General features: G+C 42.4%; 1 protein-coding gene across 1 annotated transcript in view; it reads left to right on the top strand.

Annotated features, from left to right (window-relative positions):
* Nucleotides 1-25,181, top strand: part of RXFP2 (relaxin family peptide receptor 2) — a 211,798-nt gene that overhangs the window by 127,324 nt on the left and 59,293 nt on the right. The window contains exons 6-11 of the mRNA XM_075593187.1: nt 5,199-5,270; nt 7,276-7,347; nt 7,575-7,646; nt 9,664-9,735; nt 11,484-11,555; nt 20,003-20,074. Coding sequence (XP_075449302.1) covers nt 5,199-5,270; nt 7,276-7,347; nt 7,575-7,646; nt 9,664-9,735; nt 11,484-11,555; nt 20,003-20,074 — 432 coding nt within the window. The remainder of the gene's footprint in view (nt 1-5,198; nt 5,271-7,275; nt 7,348-7,574; nt 7,647-9,663; nt 9,736-11,483; nt 11,556-20,002; nt 20,075-25,181) is intronic.

Genomic DNA, 25,181 nt, shown 5'->3' with positions numbered 1-25,181 from the left:
CTGTCACCTTCTTCTATCTTCATCTGTCATTCTTTTCTTCTTTTCTTTAATCTTCTTGCTTCTTTTTTGTAATCCAATAGAGCCCCATGGTAAATCCAGCAACGGAAGATGCCTCGATGTCTTCTTGAGCTAAAATTAGACGTAACAGGCCTTATATAGGGCCTGTGATGTCACATTTTAGGGTCAGATGGAACAGCTCCAATTCGATTGGATGCTGTATCATGTGTCCGCCTCTTTGTATTTTTTTTTAAGGATATGACGTCATCTCCAAGGGAGGTATGTCACATCCTTAAAACCACATAGCTGTCTCACATGGTATTACAGCCAATGGGATTGAAGATAATCCCATTGGTTCATGCACCATGTGATATGTTAAATTGGTTTAAAAGGATGTGACATCACTTTAAGGAATGGTTTAACATAATTTAACATATCAGATGGTACATGAACCAATGGGATTGTCTTCAATTCCATTGGCTGTAATACCATGTGATTTAGCCATGTGGTTTTAAATATGACATATCTCTCTTAGAGATGACGTCACTTCATTAAAAAAGAAAGGGGGGGGCTGTGCCTCCGTTCCACCTCCCTTGCTACTGGTTTGTGTGTGCTACAAATACCCTGCACGTCCTTTCCTACCTGGCTGAGCATAACTTGTTGTAGCCTTGAGCTCCTGCGTCTGTTGTGTCTTGCTCCTTGTCTTGTGTTCTTATGAAGTTTAACTCTTTGTGTACCGACCGGCTCGACTTTCAAACCCCTCTGGATACTGACCCCGGCTTACCCTTGACTTTGTGGATATCTCCAATCCAGACCACGGCTATACGGACCTCCACGATTCTAACCTCTCCAACCACAGACCATGGCTATACGGACCTCCACGATTCTAACCTCTCCAACCACAGACTACGGCTAACTGACTTGACTATTCTGAACTCTCCATTCCAAGACCTTGGCAAGTATCAACTAACCCACTCTCTCGAATCCAGACCCAGTTACGTTTGACAATCTGCCTGCCAGGCACGTTTCCGCTACTGTGGGTGTGTGGTTTACAACTTACCCACCTCAGTACCGGGGTCCTGTCTTGCTCGTGGGCAGCGCAAGCGCTACACTTTCTTTGCAAGTGTTACAAAATTGAATGTATGTAAATGTATTTTTTCAGGTTTTTTTTTTATTATATTTATTTATTTATTTTGTTTTTCATTGCCCATTGACTGCCAATGTATTAATCTGTGCCCCTTTAGGCCAGAGATAAATACAGTGACATGCAATGCTTTTTTTGGCAAATGCTTGTTTTGTATTGATTGGTATATTTTCTATTTCTGTTTATTATTTTGATAAAATTGCTTGGAATTTGGAGGGCTTGTTTTGAGTACATTTTAGGGTTGGTTAGCGGTTTAAATTCATTTATTGTTTTGTAGACTTGTGGTTTTATTTATTTAATTGACTGGTTGGCTAGTAATTTTATTTATTTAATTGATTTGTTGCTAGAGCTTTTATTTATTTAATTGGTTGTACAGGTGTTTATTTAATTTTATTCTTATGTTTTGGAATAACATAATTTCAGTTAGTTTCCTGTTTTGGTGATAGATAAATGTTATTCATGTGTACTATTAGGGTTTTAAATTATTTTATTGTTGGGATGTTTAGGTGCTTGTTTATTTCTTTTATTATTGTGTATTTTTGGCCTTAAGGATTTTTATTAGGTTGACCATTGAGTGCTATAGTGGCTTATCATGCCCATATTAAAGGGATATTGTATTGTATTGTATGTCTTTATTTATATAGCGCCATTAGTGTACATAGCGCTTCACAGTAGTAATACATGTGGTAATCAAATAAATAACAGATAATATAAATAACAGATCATGGGAATAAGTGCTTTAGACATAAAAGTAACATTTCGGAAGAGGAGTCCCTGCCCTGAGGAGCTTACATTCTAATTGGTAGGTAGGGAGAACGTACAGAGACAGTAGGAGGGAGTTCTGGTAAGTGCGTCTGCAGGGGGCCAATCTTTATGTATCCTGTGTTCAGAATATCCACAGTGCTATTCATATGCTTCTTTAAGCAAGTGTGTCTTAAGGTGGGTCTTAAAGGTGGATAGAGAGGGTGCTAGTCGGGTACTGAGGGGAAGGGCATTCCAGAGGTGTGGGGCAGTCAGTGAAAAAGGTTTAAGGCGGGAGAGGGCTTTAGATACAAAGGGGGTAGAAAGTAGACATCCTTGAGCAGAACGCAAGAGTCGGGATGGTGCATAGCGAGAAATTAGGGCTGAGATGTAAGGAGGAGCAGAAGAGTGTAAAGCTTTAAAAGTGAGGAGAAGAATGGAGTGTGAGATGCGGGATTTGATCGGAAGCCAGGAGAGGGATTTCAGGAGGGCAGATGCTGAGACAGATCTAGGAAAGAGTAGAGTGATTCTGGCAGCAGCATTTAGGATAGATTGTAGGGGAGACAGGTGAGAGGCAGGAAGGCCGGACAGCAGGAGGTTACAGTAATCAAGACGGGAGAGAATGAGGGCCTGAGTCAGAGTTTTAGCAGTCGAACAACAGAGGAACGGGCGTATCTTAGTTATATGATATACCACTGTACCAATCACTGGGTACAGGGTAGGTAAAGTGGGGCCGGGCTGGGTGGTTAGGCCTCCGGGGTGGGTAGAGAGGGAGGGTGGGTTAACCCCTTAATTACTATAGCGGTTATTAATCGCTAAGGTGATTAAGGGGTTAGGGGCCATTAGATTGTATTTTTTCATGTACTCTTGCTGGCAACGGAGGACATGGACCTGGAGTATGCTGACGAGGATACCCTTCATGATTGCAGGGGTAAGTATAAAGTTTTATTTACTTTATTTATGCTGGCTGGCTAATGATTGATATTGAATGGGCAAATGAGCTATTATCCATATGTGGATAATAGTTATTTTGCCCATTACTGTACTGTACTGTACTGTATGTGTTGGGGGGGGTTGTTGGGGGTAGAGGAGGTGGGTAGTAGGGTTGTGGTGTGTATGTTTTTTATTGTGGGTAGAGGGTTTGGGTGAAGGGAGTAGAAGCCAGAAGGATGGATGTTTAGGCCTACGGGTGTAATCGGGAGGGGTTAACCCCTTCATTACTTTAGTGGTATTGACCACAAAGGTAATGAAGGGGTTAACTCCACAAAAAGGCCCCCTTGCAAGGCCTAAACACCCATCAAGGACCTAATACCACCTTCACCCACCCCAGCTACCCACAATAAATATGGCACTGGTAGTTAACCCCTTCATTGCCTTAGCGGTTGGCCGCTAAGGTAAGAAGTTGCCTGTAAATGCATTTTTATTGCATGGGATTCATGCCGGTGGCCTCCAGTGCTGATATAAATGGATATCAGCTCCGGAGACTCCCGGGCATCAATCTGATGCAGAAAAAATGCATTTTATTTCCTAAGTCCTCACTCGCCGGCTTCTCAGCATGTTCTCCCCAGCTTCACGTCAACTTTTCCTGGCGTGAGGTTTTTGGAGAAACTCACCATTTTAGAGCCATGATTAGCCTTGATAAACTAAATCAAGGTTACTAGAATTGCACGAATTTCAGAACGTGCCGATAAGTGGCTTATCGCCGCTCACCCGGCGACCTCTTCTGGGCGGCTGAAAAAATGGGCGATTTATGCTTTTATCGCCCATTTATCAAGCTTACAGAATAGCAAGGCATTTTGGGCAAAAAATGCCTCGATAAGTGTGTCATAAAGGCTTATAGAATAGGCCCCAAAATCTTTGCCCAATTGATTCAGAAATGGGGTCTTTCAACATCTACATCATCAATGGGGCTGGGCAGGACACGTAACACTGTCCAGCCCCCTTGCTAGTCATATAGCCTCCCCCTCATGATGTAGGGATCCATATAATGGCATCTACATTATCTACGGGGATAGCAAGGAAATACAGCCCTGCATCTTAACTTCAGTACTGCGGGGAAATGGCTGCCATCGGAGAGAGACTGCTGCACAGCTCATCTAAAATGTTAGCACCGGTATTCTTCCCCAGAAGATGGCCCATCAAGCAAAGGCTTAACGCTGCGGGGTCCCATTCAAAAGCATGGACCCCCATATCGTTAATCCTTCCGAGACGCAAACCTTGCTGTCCTTGGAACCGCAATTGGGTTTTCCGCATTTTTTTCTGCGGCCACTAGACCAGTATGTCTTGTTACATCTGTAAGTTTGCAAATATGCATATTTGTATGTAAATGAGCATTATTTGGGCAAATTAAGTTTGCACCTGTATACAATAAGCTCAGAATAGTCCTGTTTATTTGTGCGATAGTGATATTATTCTCAAATGTCCTTACAGCTGCAGCGGCCGTTATTGTAAAACTTCACGGCACCGATTTCGTGTGCTCTGCTGTAGTCCACGCAGCAGGAACGCGGCCAATCGCCCCACGCACCTGCGCTTATCGCGATTGCTTTGTTGAATTTCATGGATTCTGTTTCTTTGGGTGCAATGAAATTAATAAATTGCAATGTGTACAGTACTGTGCTACTGGGCTACTGTGTCAATTTAAGGTGTTAAAAAACCAGAACTCTAAAATGCAGTTTTCTGCACTCGCATCACTCGCGTTACGGTTGGGAAACATCACGCGCCGTGACAGGGGTATTCCGAGCGGTGCACTGGGCGAAGTTTTATTATAACGGCCACTGCAGCTGTACATCCCTTTTCTACCTTTAAAGAAGTGCAGAAACATTTGAAAATGTATTATGTTTTTAGTATCTCGGGCACCATATCGTATGTACAAAATAATACTACATTTTATTGCAATAGAAAGACTTATATATTTTTTAATATACTGTACTAACAACTGTGTGTATATATATTCATATCATTTATAAAATAGTACACCATATGTTATAACATTACGACTTTATCAGAAAGGGAAAAAAAGAAAAGTGGGAAAATGTTCCCAATTACAAAAAAAAAATTCAGGGGACCTCCACTCATTCACAGTCAACTGGAAGTACCACAAGAGACCGTCACTTAAAAGATCACTGGAAAAACCACAAAAATTACAGGTTGTTTTCCCACAAAGCCCTTTATTTCCTGTGTGTTCGCCACTACCTCTGTGCTCAGCATTCACTCATTCTCTTGCTTTACTTTGGAGCTATTTATCACTCTCTTGTGTATGCAAATGAGATGCTTATTACACTTCACGAATGCTCATATAATTTCTATTGATTTACAGATATCTTAGTAACAACTCTATTCGCAACCTCAAACAAGGAGTTTTCAGCCACTTACGTCAGTTAAAATGGTTGTAAGTACAAAATCCCGTATGTTTCTGTTGCATCCACCTTCAAATCGTTTGGCATAAACCAATAAATATTTCCAGGATGTACCGGTATTGAATTTTAATCCCTTAGCTCAGAATCAATAAAGGGTGCTGACCTTCTGCACGCTTTAACTCTTATTTATTTGAGTGCGCGTAAGGGCATACTAAAGCTTAGCACGCTTTAGTGAATCTTGCCCTAAATCAGCAAGGAGACAAAGCCCTGAATCCCTAAAATCCATAAAAGAAGGGTAAATGATGTGATGTTACCTACTGTAAATCAGGAATAATGGATATTATTTGCCCTGTGTTTTACAGGTTATAATATAAATTGTACTCTATGTAAAAATAATGCCCATACTAATTCTCATTAGCAAAGACTTAAAGTCATGTTATTTCAGAATAACTGTAAATGACATTATTTAAGTCTTAGTATTACTCCCACACAGACAGTGAAATAGGGCTTTATGTTGAGTGGACAGGTAAATTAAAGCAGAAAATGAACACTACGTCATATAAATTATACATACAGTAAATCTTGCGTTACTCTCAGCCACACTCTGAAATACAGTAGGGATTTTGCGTATTGCTTTTACCTTATTTTAGTTTCTCAGAATAGGAATAATGACAGAATTCTGAATGACAAATAACGTAAAGTTATTCTTGTTACATTAACGTTAATGGAGCTTTGTGAGTAGGGTTTTTTTTATGCTTTGCATATCTTTTTCAACAACATCTATACTTTATAATGCTTGAGTATAAACGTGACTTCAATATAAGATAATGATGCTGCATGACTATTTTTTAGTGAGTACAGTGTTACCATTGAATTAACTGAAGTTAACGTTACCTTAAGTTGCCTTACAGAATTTAGAGAGTCGGAGAAAAAATGAGGATTACAATATCTCATACTTTCCACGATAGAGACGTGTGTACTTTCTGAAGGCATGTGTGTATTCCATCAAGTAAGGCCTGTCAAGCAACTCAGGTGTCTATACCTTTGGTATATACACTTTACTGATTTGTGTGTCTCACAGTAAAGCAAACCGAAACACCCGATGGGTGTTTAAAAATGAAATAAAGACAAAAGGTATAAATTAGTATCATAATTGAACTATATTATTTATGTGTGCACTCGGTGATAGAATTGTGAGAACTTCATTAAAAATGTAGTGTTACTCATTTTCTTCCTGCATATAGATTAGAGAGTAGGTGATAAATTATTGGACTTTATTTAAATAATTTAGAACCAAAATGCTTCACTTTCATAACATTAAAAAAGCTCAAATACAATTAGCAATTATTTCAATGCTTCCCTATATTTATAGATGAATGAGCATCGTTATTACACGTCTACAAAACTCATGGCAATTATGTAACATGCCATGTAGTTTCTTAATATTAAAAATGTTATGCATTAGATAAATATGACAATAAATAAAGCATTACTTTTTCTGCAGAAGAATAGAGAATACTGGCATTACAGCTAATTGGTTATAGCATTATTGGTATTGTCAGGGTGATTGATCTTACTGTAAGTATTTACTGAGCACTTGCATGTTTATCCTTTTATCCTCCATTTCAGATGATTTTGAAAATAAAACAAGTGACAATTTTTAATACTTACTGAACATCATAGATTTAAAAAAAAAAATCCCCAACCATGATAATCATGTCTTTACGTAATGCATGTCAACAAGTCCCCATAATTTTCTGCAAAGCTACAGTACATAGCCAGATCTTTGAGTCTAATCTATAGAACCCTCTGGGCACATGTTTAAATAAGTCTACATTATATCAAATGGGAGGCATTTTACCATATGGGGCTCTATATAAGTAAAATGAGGAAACAACAATATGGTAAAGTCTTTTTTTTAAAGGTCCTTTTTCATATTTTTGACAGGGGAGACTTTTACAGCATGCAGAAGGCCTCATAATGTCCTTTATTTAGCAAAATGTTTCTTTGTCTTGTTGTTTTAAAACATCTTTTTAGAATCCTTGATGAAAACCCGATAATGAAAATTTCACCAGAGCTTTTTACTGGACTAGAGTCGCTGGTCTTCTTGTAAGTATGATTCTTCTGTTTGGGATATTTTTAAATATTGAATCAACTAAAATAAAAGGGTTTTCATAGCATCTTATACTGAAAAGGCAGGACTCATTTTAACTAATGTGTACTTCGCTTAACATAAATAAACCGAAAGAGCACACTTTTCAAATGAGATTACATTATTTGTTTCTTGTAGAATTCTATTTGCTTCTTATTAACTATTTCCCCTACTTGTTATATAGGTCAATGATAAACAACTCACTGGAAGAGCTTCCTCCAAAGTTGTGTGCCCAGATGCCACTTATTAATTGGATGTAAGTAATTGCTAATTAGTAAAAATCTGACTGTCTGATTTATTCAGAAAAAAGTTATTTTAAAACTATTTCTCTATTTTTATTGTTTATTATTAATTATTATACAGTATGTACTCATATGAATACTGCACATACAGTATCTTCTGTGGGGACACAATATTCATGTAACTACATACAGTATGGTACAGCAGTATGAAAGCATGCAGTTTCTAGCTGTATAGTAAGAATCACAGACACCAATACATGTTACTCATAGGGCAGATTCACTAAGCTCTTATAAGGGGTTTCAGAGCTCGATCCCATGTTAACTGCCATTAAAGTCATCATTTTAAAAAAATGTCTTGAATCAAATACTTTGTTGAAAGAATTAGGGTTATTTTAAGCTTTGAAAATAAGTGCATGGAGTACAGTATCTTGAAATTAGAGGCTGGTATTTGGTAAGAAGTTCCACAGCTATGGAATATCAAAGGATTTTTCTTTTCAAATGGGATAAAGACATAGAAATGGATGGAGTACAGAGAAAGTATGCATGGGCAGAGTCAAGGGTGCTGTATGGCCAGTTGGTAATTAATAGGTTACAGTACGCAAGACAGAAAAGATGACAACATGTGAATGACAACAAAAAACAGACAAAGATGCCCAACGCTACTTCAAATATGACAAAAATACACAGTGCAATACCAATATATTCTCTTGAAAAAACGGTCATTTAGTTTAACCCTTTGGCCAAAGCGTCTTAAGCCTGCTGCCACTTTCAAGGCATGACCATAGCAGGTCCTAACACTCCCTGGGTTAAAATTCTAATTACGGGTACTTTGATAGCCCTCCTCGTCATATGAATAAAAAACTGAAATATATGATCCAATGGGAAAGGGATCTGGGGGAGGAACTAGACATGGAAGACTGGAATTATATTTTTCAGACGTTGCTACATCCTGTGGATCACGATTAGAGAAAATGCCTATAAGGTTATGATGAGGTGGTACTTGACACCCATGAGACTAGCTAAATTCATTCCAGAGTACTCAACAATGTGTCTGAAGGGTTGTGGAGTACAGGCCACATTTCTCCATATGTGGTGGGGGTGTCCACTCATATCAGCTTATTGGCTGGAAATCAAGATGTGGTCACATAGGTTTTTTGGTTTGGACTTCCCCCCTAGATCCCTGGTTATTCCTATTAAACAAACAATATCACCTTCTCACGAGAGATGATAATAAATTACTGTGCCACTTGTCTTCAGCCGCAAGACGCGAACTAGTGGCAGTATGGAAGTAACCAACTATCCCCTCAATCCTTAAAGTTAAAAATAAAGTCTGGCAGATTTTGCTGCATGGAAAAATTGGTTAGTCTTAACAACGATACATGCGTAGATTTCCAGAAGGTGTGGTTGCCATAGATTTTGGGTGCTGGTCAACCAAATATTAATACCCACCTAATTTTGTTGTAAAAACTGCTATATATACTAACTGTGTGTATGAATGTTATAAGATGATTTGCTAGGTAAAATTCTAACTGGATGTGTTCTTTCCTCCCGTCTTTATTTTTTGTAGCCTTCCCTCCCCATCTTTTATTTTCTCCATTTATCCCTCTCCTGAAATTTTTTAATAAAAATTGAGTAAAAAAAAAAAAAAAAGAAATCTTATTAACCTGTATAATTACAGGAAGAATGATTACATTGTATCTGTCATAACCTGGCAAAATAAAACTGACCTGCCAACTTGGAAAGTGTTAATAATAATAATATATATTATGTGCAGTGTCATGCAATGCCTTACTAAACTCTGAGGCAGATAATGGTTTAACCCCTACCACCACCACTCCCCCCTCCCACTTCTCTCTCCCCCCTTCCCACCATGCAGGATCCTATCCACCCTCTCTGGGTCAGCTACTTTATGTTTCTTCACTTGTTGCTTATTTAAATACAAGATTTGGGTTAGTGGATGTAAATAATGATGTGGAGTATCATTCACAACCAATAAAACCAATACCGTTAACTCAGTTGATTCTTGTGTAGGGATTTTGAAGGCAACCATCTAAAGACACTGCATGATTCCAATTTTCTGACATGTGACAAGCTCACTGTCCTGTAAGTATCTTTTTTTTGTGAATATGTATTGATAAAATTATACAAATTGTGTGCCATGACTGACAAAAAAAGATTCCCTTTTCATAGTTTACATTTCATTCATTTTAAGATGACTAGAGTACCTTATTTTGGCAATTTGATTCTTGTGCTGGAGATATATGTAGAACTTATGTAGTCTATTAATCTATTCAGAACTAAAATTCCACAATGGCCCTGTTCTCATTAGGCTGTAAAGAAGGCTCTGGACGTTCAAAAATAAAATAAACCAAATGAGATTTCAATGATTCATTACATATCTATGATCATGTCCCCTACAAGGACTCTGCCCTTTCTTTCTGGACTCTCTTGACTTGCAGATTTTCCCAAGATGACTGCAAAGCGACACCAGTCTACCTGGGTATTTAATTGTAAGCCCATGGCCCAGTATCACAAGACTGTGGCAAAATGCTTTCTTTCCCAGAGTTCATATTCCATTTATGTGACCCAAAGAAATAATCCAGACAAGTAAGGAAGATGCTGCACACCTCAAATTGAAGGGAAAAAAATATGATACAGTTACCGGTGCTCCGATGTTTGAACGAAAGCCTGTGATCAGTCCTGAATAGATAATAAGAGGAACATAGGGCACAACGGATTTAGCATATCCAAACTCATTTATTAAGCCAACAATAAATGAGTTTGGATATGCTAAATCCGTTGTTCCCTATGTTCCTCTGATTACCCAAGGAAATAAGACTTACTGTACACAACAACATATTTCAAAGATACCGTCCATGATGCAGAAATCCAACTTGCCACTATAACAACTTTATTGGATTTTGGATTAGAAATAATCATAGTCGAAAACCATAAAGCAAAGGTGTGTATAAAAAGTCAGGGAAAAGAGGTAACATTTATAGGACAATCAAAAATTACCCAACATTTTAATTTAATTTTGATATATTTCCCTCATTATTTAAAAAAGTGTCCTTCGGCCATCCAAGGTTTTTTGCAATTTAGCAGCCACTTACAGTACATGCCAACATTTAACCTATAGCACTGTGGAGATTTTTGGGGCCTGACCGGCCTGATATTGGTTGCATCATCAAATGCAGTGGGCCCCAACCCTGGACAAATATGGAGCTCATTCATTAAGGGAAATAACTGACATTGCTGGAGTCAAATCATCTCTCTCTCGCTCTCTCTCTCTCTCTCTCGTTCTCTCTCTCTCTCTCGTTCTCTCTCTCTCTCTTGCTCTCGTTCTCTCTCTCTCTTGCTCTCGTTCTCTCTCTCTCTTGCTCTCGTTCTCTCTCTCTCTTGCTCTCGTTCTCTCTCTCTCTTCCTCTCATTCTCTCTCTCCTCTCTCCCCGTGTCTCTCTCTCCTATCTGCTCTCTCTCTCCTTTCTCTCTCTCTCCCTCTTTCTCCTCTCTCCCCATTCTTCCACCAAAATTGTGAGGGTTGTCATTTAAATAGCCATCACATTCAGTCAATGACTGAGCAACTTATTGAGTCACCTGTGCTGAAGGGATATCCTTAAAACCTCACCTGTTGGTGGCCCTTGGGGACTGAGTTGGCTGCCCCTGACATACTGTACTGTATCTGTCTGCAGATTGAAAGAGGTTGGCCAGTATGTCCACATAAAATGTATCTGATAAAGTATGGATTTTTGTGGTACAGTAGGAGTTGTATTGGATCTGCATTACATGATCTATACCACCACTGTACATTGATGCAAATTAATACTGAATGTGTTTTTTTGTATTCTTAGGTTCCTACGTGATAACCAGATCGGCTTAGTAGAAGAGAATACATTTTCTTCTTTAAGGAGCCTAGCAGAAATGTAAGGTATTTACTAAGAATGTTCTGTATGCATAATTAATAAATTAACTTTGACCTAATTTCTCATAAAATATATTAGATATACTAAAAATATTTGTACCATAATTCTTGTTTATACACTGCATTATGCAATTATCATTCATTAGCTAATGTCTTTTTGATGGAAAACTGGTATAATACAAGTGAAGAAACCATACCAGTGAAGGTATGATACCGGATGCTTTTTGCATCAATATTGCAGCAATATTTGCAGGGAGACTTTGATAAATACGTACTGTAGTTAGTTATGGGGGTAATTCCCTAAATAGAAACATCTGTACTACAAGTACAGTAATAAACCCATTCACCACAGTGAGCTTCCTACATTTGGACAGTTATATAGTGCATCCTGTATGACTTAAAATCACTGATAGAGTAATGGGACAAACAGTAAATGTTATGACAACATGAAATTACAGGGCAGATGTAGCAAGACTTGCTGTTCCCATGACCACGCAAAACCAAGTGCAATGCTCTGGTATTTCTTTGTATGTCATAGTCCCATGACCGTGGCTGCATAATGGTGTTTTGCAGGTGCTGTAGTACTTTTCAGTAATGATAGGCGGCGCTAGTGTGTCTATAATCCTAATTCAATGCACAGTATTTCGGGACTTTTGGTAAAGTACAGTAATAAACGGTTTGTACTGTTCTGTGTGATGTAACCCAACCCTTATTCCCATACACTCATCCAATGCTAGGAAAGTTCAAATAACAGATACATTCAGTCTTTATAAATTATGAAATATTTCCAGATGCAGCGGCTGTTATTCGAACAAATCACGGCACCATTTTCATTTGCGCTGCTGTACTTCACGCGGCATAAACGCGGCCAATCGCCCCAGGCACACGTGTTTATTGCGGTTGCTTTGTTTGAATTTCATGGATTGTGTGCAATTAAATGCAATGAAATTAATGAATTGTAATGTGTACAGTACTGTGCTACTGTGTCAATTTCAGGTGTTTAAAAGCCAGAACACTAAAATGCCATTTTCTGCACTTGCTTGCACTCGTGTCTAAAGGCGGTACGGTTGGAAGCAATCCCGCTCCATCAAATGGGAATTCCGAGGTATACACCGCGTGAAGTGTTTCAATAATGGCCGCTGCATCTGTATTAAAGTAAATTAAAGAAACATGCATAGTACTGTATAGAAGAAGGTATAAACGGCACACCACTGCTATAAACAAAAGTTAGTCAAAAAGTTCACTTTTGGTGCTTACCTCCTGTTGATCCCGCGTCCGAAAGCTGGATCCCATATGACAGTATACGCAAAAAAATAGAAGGAGCACATAAAATATTTAGGTGGTGTCAAAAGACTACCAAATGTATTAGTACATCAGAGTCATCACAGGTATTTGTTTGCGTATACATGCATAATACTGTACATCGATGTGAAATGTATGAAAATATTCATTGCTTTATACAATAACAGAAATAGCAAAGACTTGGGAAAATAATACAATCATGCTGTCTTTTGTTTCACCTGTAAGGCAATCAAGAATAATTTAAAAAAAAAATATTTTAGGTGTGTAGTTGTAGACAGCTCATGCAATTGGTTGCAGGTTTCAGTGGACTTGAAGGTACTCATATTTAATACTGATTATTCGGAGAGGACTGGGCTATGGTTATTTATTTGTTAAGTTATAAATGAGAATAAAAATAGAGAAAACACTGCGCATCTGATAGTGATAATTAAATGTAAAAATGAATATATAAATTGTGTAAATACACAACTTGGGTCTAAAGTGAAAAATCAGTGAATATTGAAATTGAAAAAAATCTTATATACAGTGACTGTGTATATTAAACATTAGTGATAGAAACTATATGTAGCCATGCTGTAAAATGGACTGCAGTTTCCTCTCCTGCTGGCAGTAAGCCTGGTAAGTTACAGGGATGCCAGCAGTAATCATGGAGGTTTGCCCTCACACCCTGGTGAGGTGCCCTATGTGTGGATGGGAGTGGCTACATACTCTGAGTCCACCGTTAGTGACATCAGAGATGTGCCTGCCTCCTGAGAGATATAAGGCACAGCACTGCTCAAAGTTAGTGTGTTGGAGTAAGGAGCAGGTCTGTGTTGAGACCTGGGGAAAGAGGCCTGCTAGTGCTGTAACTAGTGGCCCCATTCTATATCAATCAGCATCAAGCTATCAACGCCATACTGTGTCCAGGGACCTGGCACAGGGGTGATCTCCCTGAGGGGAGAGGGGATTCCACTCCATTGGGAGGGTGTACCTTTGAAGGGATCACACGCTGAGATGTGCGGCTGAGTTCATCACTGCGAGGGGCAGCTGGCCCATACCGCAACTACAATAAAGATGCTCAAGTTCAACAAATCCTTGCTGTGTGGGTGTGAAGTTCTTTCACAGGAGGAGGCACCACAGAGGAGTTCCTCATCAGTCACATCTTCCTGCGGACGCAGAGATCCTGATGAGGTGGAGGCGCTGCACTGGATATAGGTAGGACTCACGCACATTACCTCACCTGCCTGTCTGGGTTGGCAATCCCCACACAACATCATGCGGGAGACTCAGGAGTCCTGTTGCCAACAGGTGCACCACCAGACACGACCATGTTATTGGGAATGGTTAGACCACAGGGGCCAATGTGAGATTGGGTGGGTCAGGCTAGGCCAGAAAACCCGTTACATATATGTAATCACAAGTGCTGAATAGAAAACAACAGGAGTAAATTGAACCTGCGTAAATCTGACAAGAGAAGCTGCAGCTGGTTACATATAGTAGGATGGCTCTGCAACCTATATCACTAGTAAACAAAGAAAAAAGCACAAAATCTCAGTGTAGTAAGTATAAAATTGTATTGGTAAATTCAGTCAGCAGGTGAGTATTGCACGTACATCAGGATAAGAATAAAAGAGCATGACATGTTAGGGACATGTTACCACAATCGCATCTGCAGCAAAATCCTACATCGATCATCCGATCCCATGGGATGTGCCAGATGAAGTATCCAGAATTTCCTCTTCACAAATCACTGACTGGAAATAGAGTCAGTTCTGGTCTTCTGGGCTACCTGCCAGGGCCGCCAACAGGGGAGGTTTGCCGGTGTTGGCTTCCCGGGCCCGGTGAGTGAGGCGGCAAAGGTGTGTCCCCTGAGGAAGTGACAAATCCCCGTCACGAAACGCATAGGGAGGAGCCAAAATTGAAGTGTCGGTCAGCTGTCATAGATATTGACGTCATCATTGCGGGCCGCAGTCGCAGAGTCACGTGGGACGCATACTGTGTGTATCGAATGCACGAGACATCCAGAGGACTGTGAAAAACCGGGAGATACCGTGTGGGGGTCCATAGCCTTTGCAGCACTTCTCATTCATTGCTTTTAATTGACAGAAACATTGTAAGTATGTTTCTGCACATGTGTGGTTGTACAATAAAGTTTTAAACGTTATTGCGCAATCCATTTCTCTATCCCACGATACTGAGATTTATACTGCCTATGGACAAAGACCGTTTGGAGTTCCAGCTGAGCCAGGGACATTGCGTGGGGTTCGTGCAGCTCTGGAGAAGACAGGACTCAGACGGTTTATCTTACAGATTCTATCCACCGTGCGATTTATTCCTATTTCTTGTAAGTAGGCATCATTTGGGACATTCGTTGGGAGGGGATCTTTTTGCTGTACGATACTGCGCAATGCCCTGTCCCTGCTTTTGTCTCTTCAATCAGGACCACCATTTGCAATCAGGGAAGTTTCACACTACAGTGGGGACTAGAAGTTCAACAGGAAGAAAGACTCTTCTCAATTCATCATAAGGACTTTTATTGGTTATATCCTTTGAGGACTTTAATTTAATTTATATTATCCATTGTATATTATTGTGGTCACCATTTGTTATTATCATATAGCATTTGTAGTTCACCTTCTAGCGCCAGGGTTATTCACCTTTTATTTGTATTTCACCTTTCCACTTGTAGACTACAATGAGATAGTCTCCACATTAGGGATCTAGGCTGCTCACTTGTATATTCATTTTATACATCCGTTCCACCACTGTGCACTGCACTGTCACACTTTTGATCTAGCGCTATACATAGTACACTTCACATTTCATTTACACAGAAGACAGAAGCAGCCGGATGAATTCTGAAGTGTATAGGGATATATTGTCTGCTCAGATTCAGCCAAATTTAGCGAAGTTGATTGGACGGCGCTTCACTTTACAGATGGACATTGACCCAAAACATACTGCGAAACAACCCAGGAGTTTTTTTAAGGCAAAGAAGTGGAATATTCTGCAATGGCCGAGCCAATCACTTGATCTCAACCCGATCGAGCATGCATTTCACTTGCTGAATACAAAACTTAAGGCAGAAAGACCCATGAACAAACAACAACTGAAGACAGCTGCAGTAGAGGCCTGCAAAGCATCACAATGGAGGAAACCCAGCGTTTGGTGATGTCCATGCGTTCCAGACTTCAAGCAGTCATTGCCTGCAAAGGATTCTCGACAAAGTATTAAAAATGAACATTTTATTTATGATTGTGTTAATTTGTCCAATTACATTTGAACCCCTGAAATAAGGGGACTGTGTATATTTTTTTTTTGCAATTCCTAAATGTTTCATACGATATTTTTGTTCAACCCCTAGAATTAAAGCTGAAAGTCTGCACTTCTATTGCATCTCGGTTGTTTCATTGCAAATCCATTGTGGTGGCGTACAGAGCCAAAATTATGAAAATTGTGTCAGTGTCCAATTATTTCCGGACCTAACTGTGTGTGTGTGTGTGTGTGTGTGTGTGTGTGTGTGTGTGTGTGTGTGTGTGTGTGTGTGTGTGTGTGTGTGTGTGTGTGTGTGTGTGTGTGTGTGTGTGTGTGTGTGTGTGTGGTTATATGTATTGTTTTTTAATATAGGTGTTTTTTTGTATGCATTTGGGGAAGCTTGTGTATATTTGGGGGTGGGGATTTTTTTGTATGTATTTAGGGCTGGAAAGTTTTTTGCATTGGGGGTGGGAAGTTTTTTGGTATATATCTTGAGGGGGAAATGTGTGAGGGGGGAAGGAATGAGTGTGCGTGGGATAATTAACTTGATGGAGGGAGAGGAGAGAGGGGAGTGAGTGAGGAAAAGAGGGAGTAAGAGTGAGAAGCAGGGGAGAGAAATACATGCGAGTCGGGAGAGTGAGAGGGGGTGAGATGGAAGGGAGAGAAATACATGGGAATAGGGGGGTGAGAGGGGGCTCATGAGGTATGAAATGGGGTGGCGGCTCGCAATACAGTCAACACAGGGGGCCCTGCTTAAAATGTTTGTCCTGGGCCCTACAATTTCTTTTGGTGACTCTGCCCCCAGACACCTAGAGGGACAACCCGAGGACCCCCAGACACCCACAAAGCCACCTCATGGCCCCCAGACAGATGCAGATACCACCCAATTGCCCCAAACACCTGCGGGGACCACCCACATGGACCACCCAAAGGCCCCCAGGCATCGTAGGCACCGTAGGAACCACTGGAGGACCCCCGGACACAAGTGGGAACCACACAAGGACCCCTGGAGACTACCAACTGGGACCAACCGAGGGCCCCCAGACACCTGAAGGACCACACGAGAGCCCCCGGACACCCGCTTGGACCACTCACAGGGACAAACCACATGGACCACCCAAGGGCCCCCAGACACCCGCGTGGATCACCCGAGGGCCCACAGAAACCCGTGGGGTCCATCTGAGGGCCCCTGGGCACCAGCGGGGACCACCCGAGGATACCCAGACACCTGCTGAGACCACCCGGAGACCCCCGCTGGCCTCTGGTATTAATGCTGAGCAAGAAAAAACACATGCTTTAATGCATCTCTTTTGCGCCAGCCTTTAGCTGGTGAGCAAATCTGGCAAGCTTTTATAGTACGATTAAGTTATCACTGCTTTGTGAATAGCAGAATAGCAGTTACTGGCAAAAAAACGGCGCGTTTGCCATTTTTTGGCCTATTTAGAGATTATTTTTTTTCAATGACTGTTTAAGGGTGATAAAAAGCCATTATAACGTGGTACTGCACTGTTATCACTGCTTTGTGAATAGCAGAGCACTCAGTATCGCGCCATAAGGGCATTAATCGCCCTTAAAACCCTTATCTGCTTTGTGAATCTGCCCCTATGTGTCTGGGTGTCCCCAAGTGTGTCTATGAAAAAATTATATCATGTTGAAAGGTTCAGCCCAGAAATATTATTTATTGTACATCTGAACAATTGCTGACCACTAAAATTCAATAGGCTCACCATGAGCATAGACAAAGATTCACTGTGTCATCTGCCAGGCACATATTGAATTGCAATTAAATAAATAAAACACCACAAATGATTTTGTTGTCTGCTTGTGGCCAGACCATGGTCAACAATGTGTTCCCGTGGGTGGAATCTCATGCCTGGTCACGGTACCGGAGACAGTAAGGCTTGGTCCCCACTGTCTGCTGCAGCACCCGCTGTGGCTGGCACTGTGGGGACAAAAGCCGCCCCTCAATGGGGCCGGGCCCGCTGCGCGGGGTGGCCGCCACGCTGCACAGTGCATTTTTCAGACATACATTACAATTGTGATTAGAACTAGCGACGGAGCGCTAGGCCACGCCCCTCGGTGGTTCAGCCAATGAGGACGAACCTGCTGGATGAATGTCTCAGGAGACCAATGCTTTTAACACCAAAATACCCAGATCCTTTGATTGAGCAAAGCAAGAGATAAAATAAATTGTAATTTATTTACAGAATGAACACTTTAAATACACTTACTGTGATGGGGCAAAACGAAATCTTCTATGTCTAAAACAAAATCTTTAGAAATAGAGTCTTTGGGCACAATTTCCCAGGAGCGGGAGTTGTGTGCAAATAAAGCCGAAAACAGTCTTTGGATAGCGGCGCCTCCCACAAACCCTGTTTCTCTTCCGCAACTACTTACTTCGTTCTACTTCCATAGAATTAGTTCTGGATTCCTTCGTTCTTACAAACTCTTGACTTGGGTTACGATGTTGCAAAGGTTAAAATCCAGGTTAGATGAATCTGACTCCCGATCGGCTGCAGGGATTTTTATGCAGTAGAAATCCCTATCTGTAACCTCTACAGCCAATGTCGTTCGTGGGAATAATATTCCTATCTATCCCAGGGTTGTCCCTACTTGTCAAGACCTGGCAGAGGGCTTCATAGTTTGCTAAGGGCATGTGCAAACCTCGCACCTTGGCCGCTTAGCATACCAGACCAAGCCCCCTTTCCTGGCGACATTTTGTCTGAGCTGGCCGGACATCTGGGCCATTTGCTAAGATGGGGAATGCATGAATTACCCCTCCCCACTTCTCACCTTCAGTCGGCTAATGCTTTCAACTACGGGTTTTTCCAGACATCGGGGAACCAAACCAGCGGGGTGGTTTAGAAGCCCTACTTACATATGCATCGATCACCTCTCAAGAATTTCCTGCCAAACATTTCTAAAGTACTGCAATTACAATCTTGAGTGTTTCCCTCTGTTCCGGACGTCTGAAGGATAATTCCCTTATGCCATAATGTTAGAACTATTAAAATAGGGGCACTTTCATTCATCAATTTTTATGAAACTTTATAAAAATTGCGTTATAACCTTTTATATGATTTTACTCCCTCAGCTCTTACAGCAAATCTCAGCGCTCTAGGACCTTCCTAGCAGAAGTTAGCTGAACGCTTATGCGCTGTGCTGCAAGCTGCTGGGTTTTAAAATATTTTTTCCTTTGCGCGGTTACAGGGAAACACATAGAAATACATTGCATAGAACACATAGAAATACATTGCATAGTAGAAATCCCATTATTCTCGCCACCTTATACCTGGTGGCTCAGGGGCTCAGGGGCACCCAGCCGGGCATAATACCTTTATTTACTGGCCTGGGAACCCCTTCACCGTCACAGTGACGTCATGACCGTGCCCCTGTCACTCTCCCGTCACGCCCCCCCTGTCTTTTCCCCTGCAGCTCACTGCAGACCAGGGAACTCGGCTGCACGCACCGCTAGGCGCGCGTGCAGCACAGGCACTGGGGCCGTAGCCTAAGTCTTGCTACATCTGCATATCATACCTTTCAATACAAAACTCTACAATGATAATGTTAACAGTCTCCTCTGGGATGGAACCTTATCAGCATCTTTCTAGATAAACTCTGCCTACTTCCAGGGGAAAAGGGGATAGATTAAGAATGCTATTTCTGATACACAAAGCATACAAACTTGTAGGCAAGTCCACCATAGAGACTGCAATGAAATGCAAGCGTAGAAAGAAATGAAAAAATAAGTATATTATTATGTTGCTGAATAATCTACAGTACCCATTGCCTGTTAACCTATTTTCCAGTCATGTGCGTAACCAATAACACTGTAAGCAATAACCTTAATTGATTCTTTTTAATGTATTATTTCAGCAAACTAAGATTTGTTTTTTATTTTATTATTCCTAGAGATTTATCAAATAATTTAATCACAGAAGTGCCACTTTCCAGCTTGAAAGATCTTAAAGATTTACAGAAACTGTAAGTTAAAATACACATTTTGGGTGTAATTGATAAATAATAACTCTGCAGTAGAAAAATAATACTGAGGCAGAAAATGCCCCATGAAAGATTCAATATTTGAATGGCAGAATCTCTCGTTAAAGGTAATAATTAGTAGGATTGAATGCTTTGACTTCTTTGTTCTTGTTGGTGCTATTTAACACACACAAACACACTATATATATATATATATACACACACACACACTACCATGTGTTACTGTATGTCAAAATCTTTATCTGAATTATCTTAATAAATCCCATAGCTGTCAACATTTAATGTTTGCTGCTATCTTTAAGGAAGTGGTAATTCTGAGTTTAGGAATATAATGCTGGTAGTATTTTAAAAATCACAATTGCACCAGATTTTTAATAAAACTGGGTTGCCTCAGATAAGCTTTAATAGCAAATGTAAAATGAGAAAAGATGAGATACCGCACTTCTCAGCGGAAGTGACCTTTTGCCACTGACACTGTATGTCAAAGGCAGCTCACTTAGTATTTAGCATAAAATAGAGAGAGTGGAATAATAACTCCAATTTGGCAAAATACAGCGTGTGTGTGTGTGTGTGTGTGTGTGTGTGTGTGTGTGTGTGTGTGTGTGTGTGTGTGTGTGTGTGTGTGTGTGTGTGTGTGTGTGTGTGTGTGTGTGTGTGTATATATTTATATATTTATATATCTATATATATATATATATATATATATATATATATATATAAAAGGAAAAAATGAGAAGTGCATACTCCAAAGTACACATAATAACAAAAGGCTGTTCATTTATTCCATTAAAGTCCCACATGAAAAATTCTTATGTACAGTATATGGCAGCTGATGGTATTGCTGCCGTTAAGGACTTAGATAGTGGAATAGTTAGTAAAACATCACTGCAGTGAAAAACCATAGTTGGTTCTCCATTCACAAAAAGGCAGTCTAATGAATTAGCTGAAACGTCTCTCTCAACGGGATATCAGACAGTAAGCCAGCTGATCATTCCCTGTGGGAAGGGTGGTATCAGATACTGGCCGGCAGAATAGTACTTTAAATGAAAAACTTCCTTCACAGACCTTTTAGCTGGCACACCAGCTGATGTATAACCGCAGTCAGGGTTCTTGCAGACCAAACATTGGTGGTGTTAACGTGGCACTTCTGCTCTCCGTGTCTGTGAAACAGAGGGGTCTGCCTTTAAAGTCCTGGCTGATGAGACAGCTAATAGATCTTCCCGTAGCTCTTACACTCCCCTTGCAATGAAACAATGACTCTCTCCATGTCTCCGTCAGTGACGTGATGATGTCACCTGGTAACTTCAACAGGATTAACTTTACGTGTTTCGTAACCACTGTGGTGACTTCATTAGGGTAAGATATAAACCCCTGATGAAGTTGCAACAGCGGTAACGAAACGTGTACTGTACAAAGATGATGGACACAAAGGAGAAAGGTGTGACACAATCGAGAAAAGCTGGTGGGGAGGTATGTTATTTATAAATTATTTGACCGTTACGTAATTTTTTCAAAATGTCACTCCTAGTATGCACCAATTAGCACTATTTTATATTCTATTTCGTTAAAAAAAATTGCAAAATAGAATCTGAAATGGTGCAAATTGGTGCATAGTAGGAGTGAAATTTTGACAAAATTATATAACGGTCAGATCATTTATAAATAACATACCTTCAGTCATATAGCCCTATAATGAGCAGTACTGATCTTAATGCTTCTGTCCCAAAAATGTCAAGATTGTTGCACCCCTCTTCATCCTCTCGCCACCCCTTTAGCCTCTTTCCCCCTCCCCTCATCCCCTCTCAACCTCCCCTCATCCTCTCTTACTCCCTCCCCTCTTCCTCTCTTACCTCCTCTCCCCTCTTCCTATCTTACCCCCCCTCACCTCTTCCTCTCTCAAACACTTCCTCTCTTACACCCTCCCCTCTTTCTCTACTTGGTCCTACCCCCAGGATCCTGACACCTGCAATACCCAGCAGCAGCCATTCAGCATGGAGGAAGCTGTCCAGCCCCGTACAGTAGCAAAAGCCCTGCTTTCTCCCTGCTTGGGGAAATGCTGTCAAGTCACTACGTCTACAGATGTAATACCGTACACATCCATGTCTGTATTACCTCTCATTATTTACTGGACAGAGTGCCCAAATACAGGACATTCCAGTTCAATACTGGACACCTGGCAGCCCTAGGTCAGCTACTTGTGACCTAGGTCAAGTCATTTTATCCCCCTGTGCCTCAGGCACCAACACTAGATTGTAAGCTCTAAGGGCCAGGGACTTATTGCAAGAATCTATATACTGTCAGCGCTATATAAGAAAAAATATATTAAACTAGCTGATATACCCGGCGTTGCCCGGGATTGAATTGTCCCGCTCACCCCTATCTCTGCTACCCCTATCTCCGCTCCCCCTCTCTCTCCCCCTTCCCCTTTCTCCCCCCCTGTCTGTTTGTTCCCATCTGACAGCAATCTGCCCCCCCCTACACATGACTGGGACCCCCCTTAACATCTCCAACCCCACCCCCCATTTACACCTCTGCCCCCCCCCCTTCACACTGACTGGGTGGCTGACTGACTGGGTGACTGGGTGACTGACTGACTGGGTGGGTGACTGAGTGGGTGGGTGACTGACTGACTGGGTGGGTGACTGACTGACTGGGTGGGTGACTGACTGGGTGACTGACTGACTGGGTGACTGACTAACTCGACTGACTGGGTTGGTGACTGACTGCGTGGCTGACTGACTGGGTGGCTGACTGACTGGGTGGCTGACTGACTGGGTGGGTGACTGACTGGGTGGGTGACTGACTGACTGACTGGGTGACTGACTGACTGGGTGGGTGACTGACTGACTGGGTGACTGACTGACTGGGTGGGTGACTGACTTGACTGACTGGGTGGGTGACTGACTGACTGGGTGACTGACTGACTGGGTGACTGACTGACTGGGTGACTGACTGACTGGGTGACTGACTGACTGTGTGACTGACTGGGTGGCTGACTGACTGGGTGGGTGGGTAACTGACTGACTGGGTGACTGACTGACTGGGTGGGTGACTGGGTGGGTGACTGACTGAATGACTGGGTGGGTGACTGACTGGGTGGGTGACTGACTGGGTGGGTGACTGACTGACTGACTGGGTGGGTGACTGACTGACTGGGTTGGTGACTGGCTTACTGACTGACTGGGTGGGTGACTGGCTGGGTGGGTGACTGGCTGACTGGGTGGGTGACTGACTGGGTGGGTGACTGACTGGGTGGGTGACTGACTGACTGGGTGACTGACTGACTGGGTGACTGACTGACTGGGTGACTGACTGACTGGGTGACTGACTGACTGGGTGACTGACTGACTGGGTGACTGACTGTGTGACTGACTGACTGGGTGACTGACTGATTGGGTGACTGACTGGGTGACTGACTGACTGGATGACTGACTGGGTGACTGACTGACTGGGTGACTGACTGACTGGGTGACTGACTGACTGGGTGACTGACTGACTGGGTGACTGACTGACTGGGTGACTGACTGACTCGGTGACTGACTGACTGACTGGGTGACTGACTGACTGACTGGGTGGGTGGGTGACTGACTGGGTGGGTGACTGACTGGGTGGGTGACTGACTGACTTTGGTGACTGACTGATTGGGTGGGTGACTGACTGGGTGACTGGGTGGGTGGGTGACTGACTGGGTGTGTGAGTGAGTGACTGACTGACTGACTGGGTGGCTGACTGACTGACTTTGGTGACTGACTGACTTTGGTGACTGACTGACTTGGTGACTGACTGGGTGACTGACTGACTGACTGACTGGGTGACTGACTGACTGGGTGGGTGACTGACTGGGTGGGTGACTCACTGGGTGACTGACTGACTGACTTTGGTGACTGACTGGGTGGGTGACTGACTCACTGGGTGGGTGACTGACTGGGTGACTGGGTGACTGACTGGGTGGGTGGGTGACTGACTAGGTGACTGCGTGGGTGGCTGACTGACTGGGTGGGTAGGTGACTGTGTGGGTGGGTGAGTGACTGGGTGGGTGGGTGAGAGTGGGTTGTGGGTGCGTTGGTGGGTGGGTTAATGACTGGGTGGGTTAGTGAATGGGTGTGTTAGCGACTTTAGTGACTGGCTGGGTGTGTGAGTTAGTGACTGGGTGAGTTAGTGACTGGGTGGGTGACATCTTCCCCCCCTGCACCCCCCACCCCCCGCACCCCACATACCACAGGCGGCGGCATGAAGATAGCGAGCAGGCCGGCATCCCCCCGCATCTCCAACCCCCCCGCACCCATCATACCTCAGGCGGTGGTGGCGGTGGAGGCATGCAAATAGCAAGCGGGCCGTCAACCCCCCCGCAACACCCAATACCTCAGGCGGTGGCATGAAGATAGCGGGCGGGCCGGCATCCCCCCCGCATCCACCAGACCTCACGCAGAGAGGAACCTTTCAAGAGGTGGCAGGGTGGGTGGGAGGCACAGGGGGGGCGAGACACGCCGCGGACCGGGAGGTGGTGGAGGAAGCTTTTGGAAGGGTGGATGGGAGCCGGGGGCGGAGAGGAACCTTTTGGGAGGTGGAAGGGTGGGTGGGAGGCACGGGGGGGAGCGAGACACCGGCCAATGAGAGCCGTGGGAGGGCGGGACACACGGGGGGAGGCGAGACACCGACCAATGATAGCCGTCGGAGGGCGGGCGGACCAAAGGTCCAATCAAATTGTCTGCAGGGACACACAAACAACACTTTCAGTTTTATATACTGTATATAGATATCCATTGTCATGCGTTTACCAATTTCATTTTTCACCAAGTTCAGTAGCAAACCAGCTTTATATTGATAAAACTGGCTATTTACTGTGAGCACTGGACTTTAAGTGAAACTGGGTTTGCTATTTTTATGTTATTAATTTCAAGACACTCACTATTGTAAATGGCATTCAAGTTATTTGGAATCTATGATGTCCGTTAGAATCCATTTTTCCCCAGTCTCTATTCAGAATGAACGGAGAAAGATTGTGGAAAATAAGAAAAACAAAATTTATGGGAAATAATTAATTTGTAGGAAGTTTAGAACATCTGAAATTTTTTTATAGTACATTTTG

Source organism: Ascaphus truei, chromosome 3 (assembly GCF_040206685.1).
Source record: "Ascaphus truei isolate aAscTru1 chromosome 3, aAscTru1.hap1, whole genome shotgun sequence".
NCBI lineage: Eukaryota > Metazoa > Chordata > Amphibia > Anura > Ascaphidae > Ascaphus > Ascaphus truei.
The sequence above is the reverse complement of the archived record's forward strand: the minus strand, read 5'-3'. Positions and strand labels throughout refer to the sequence as shown.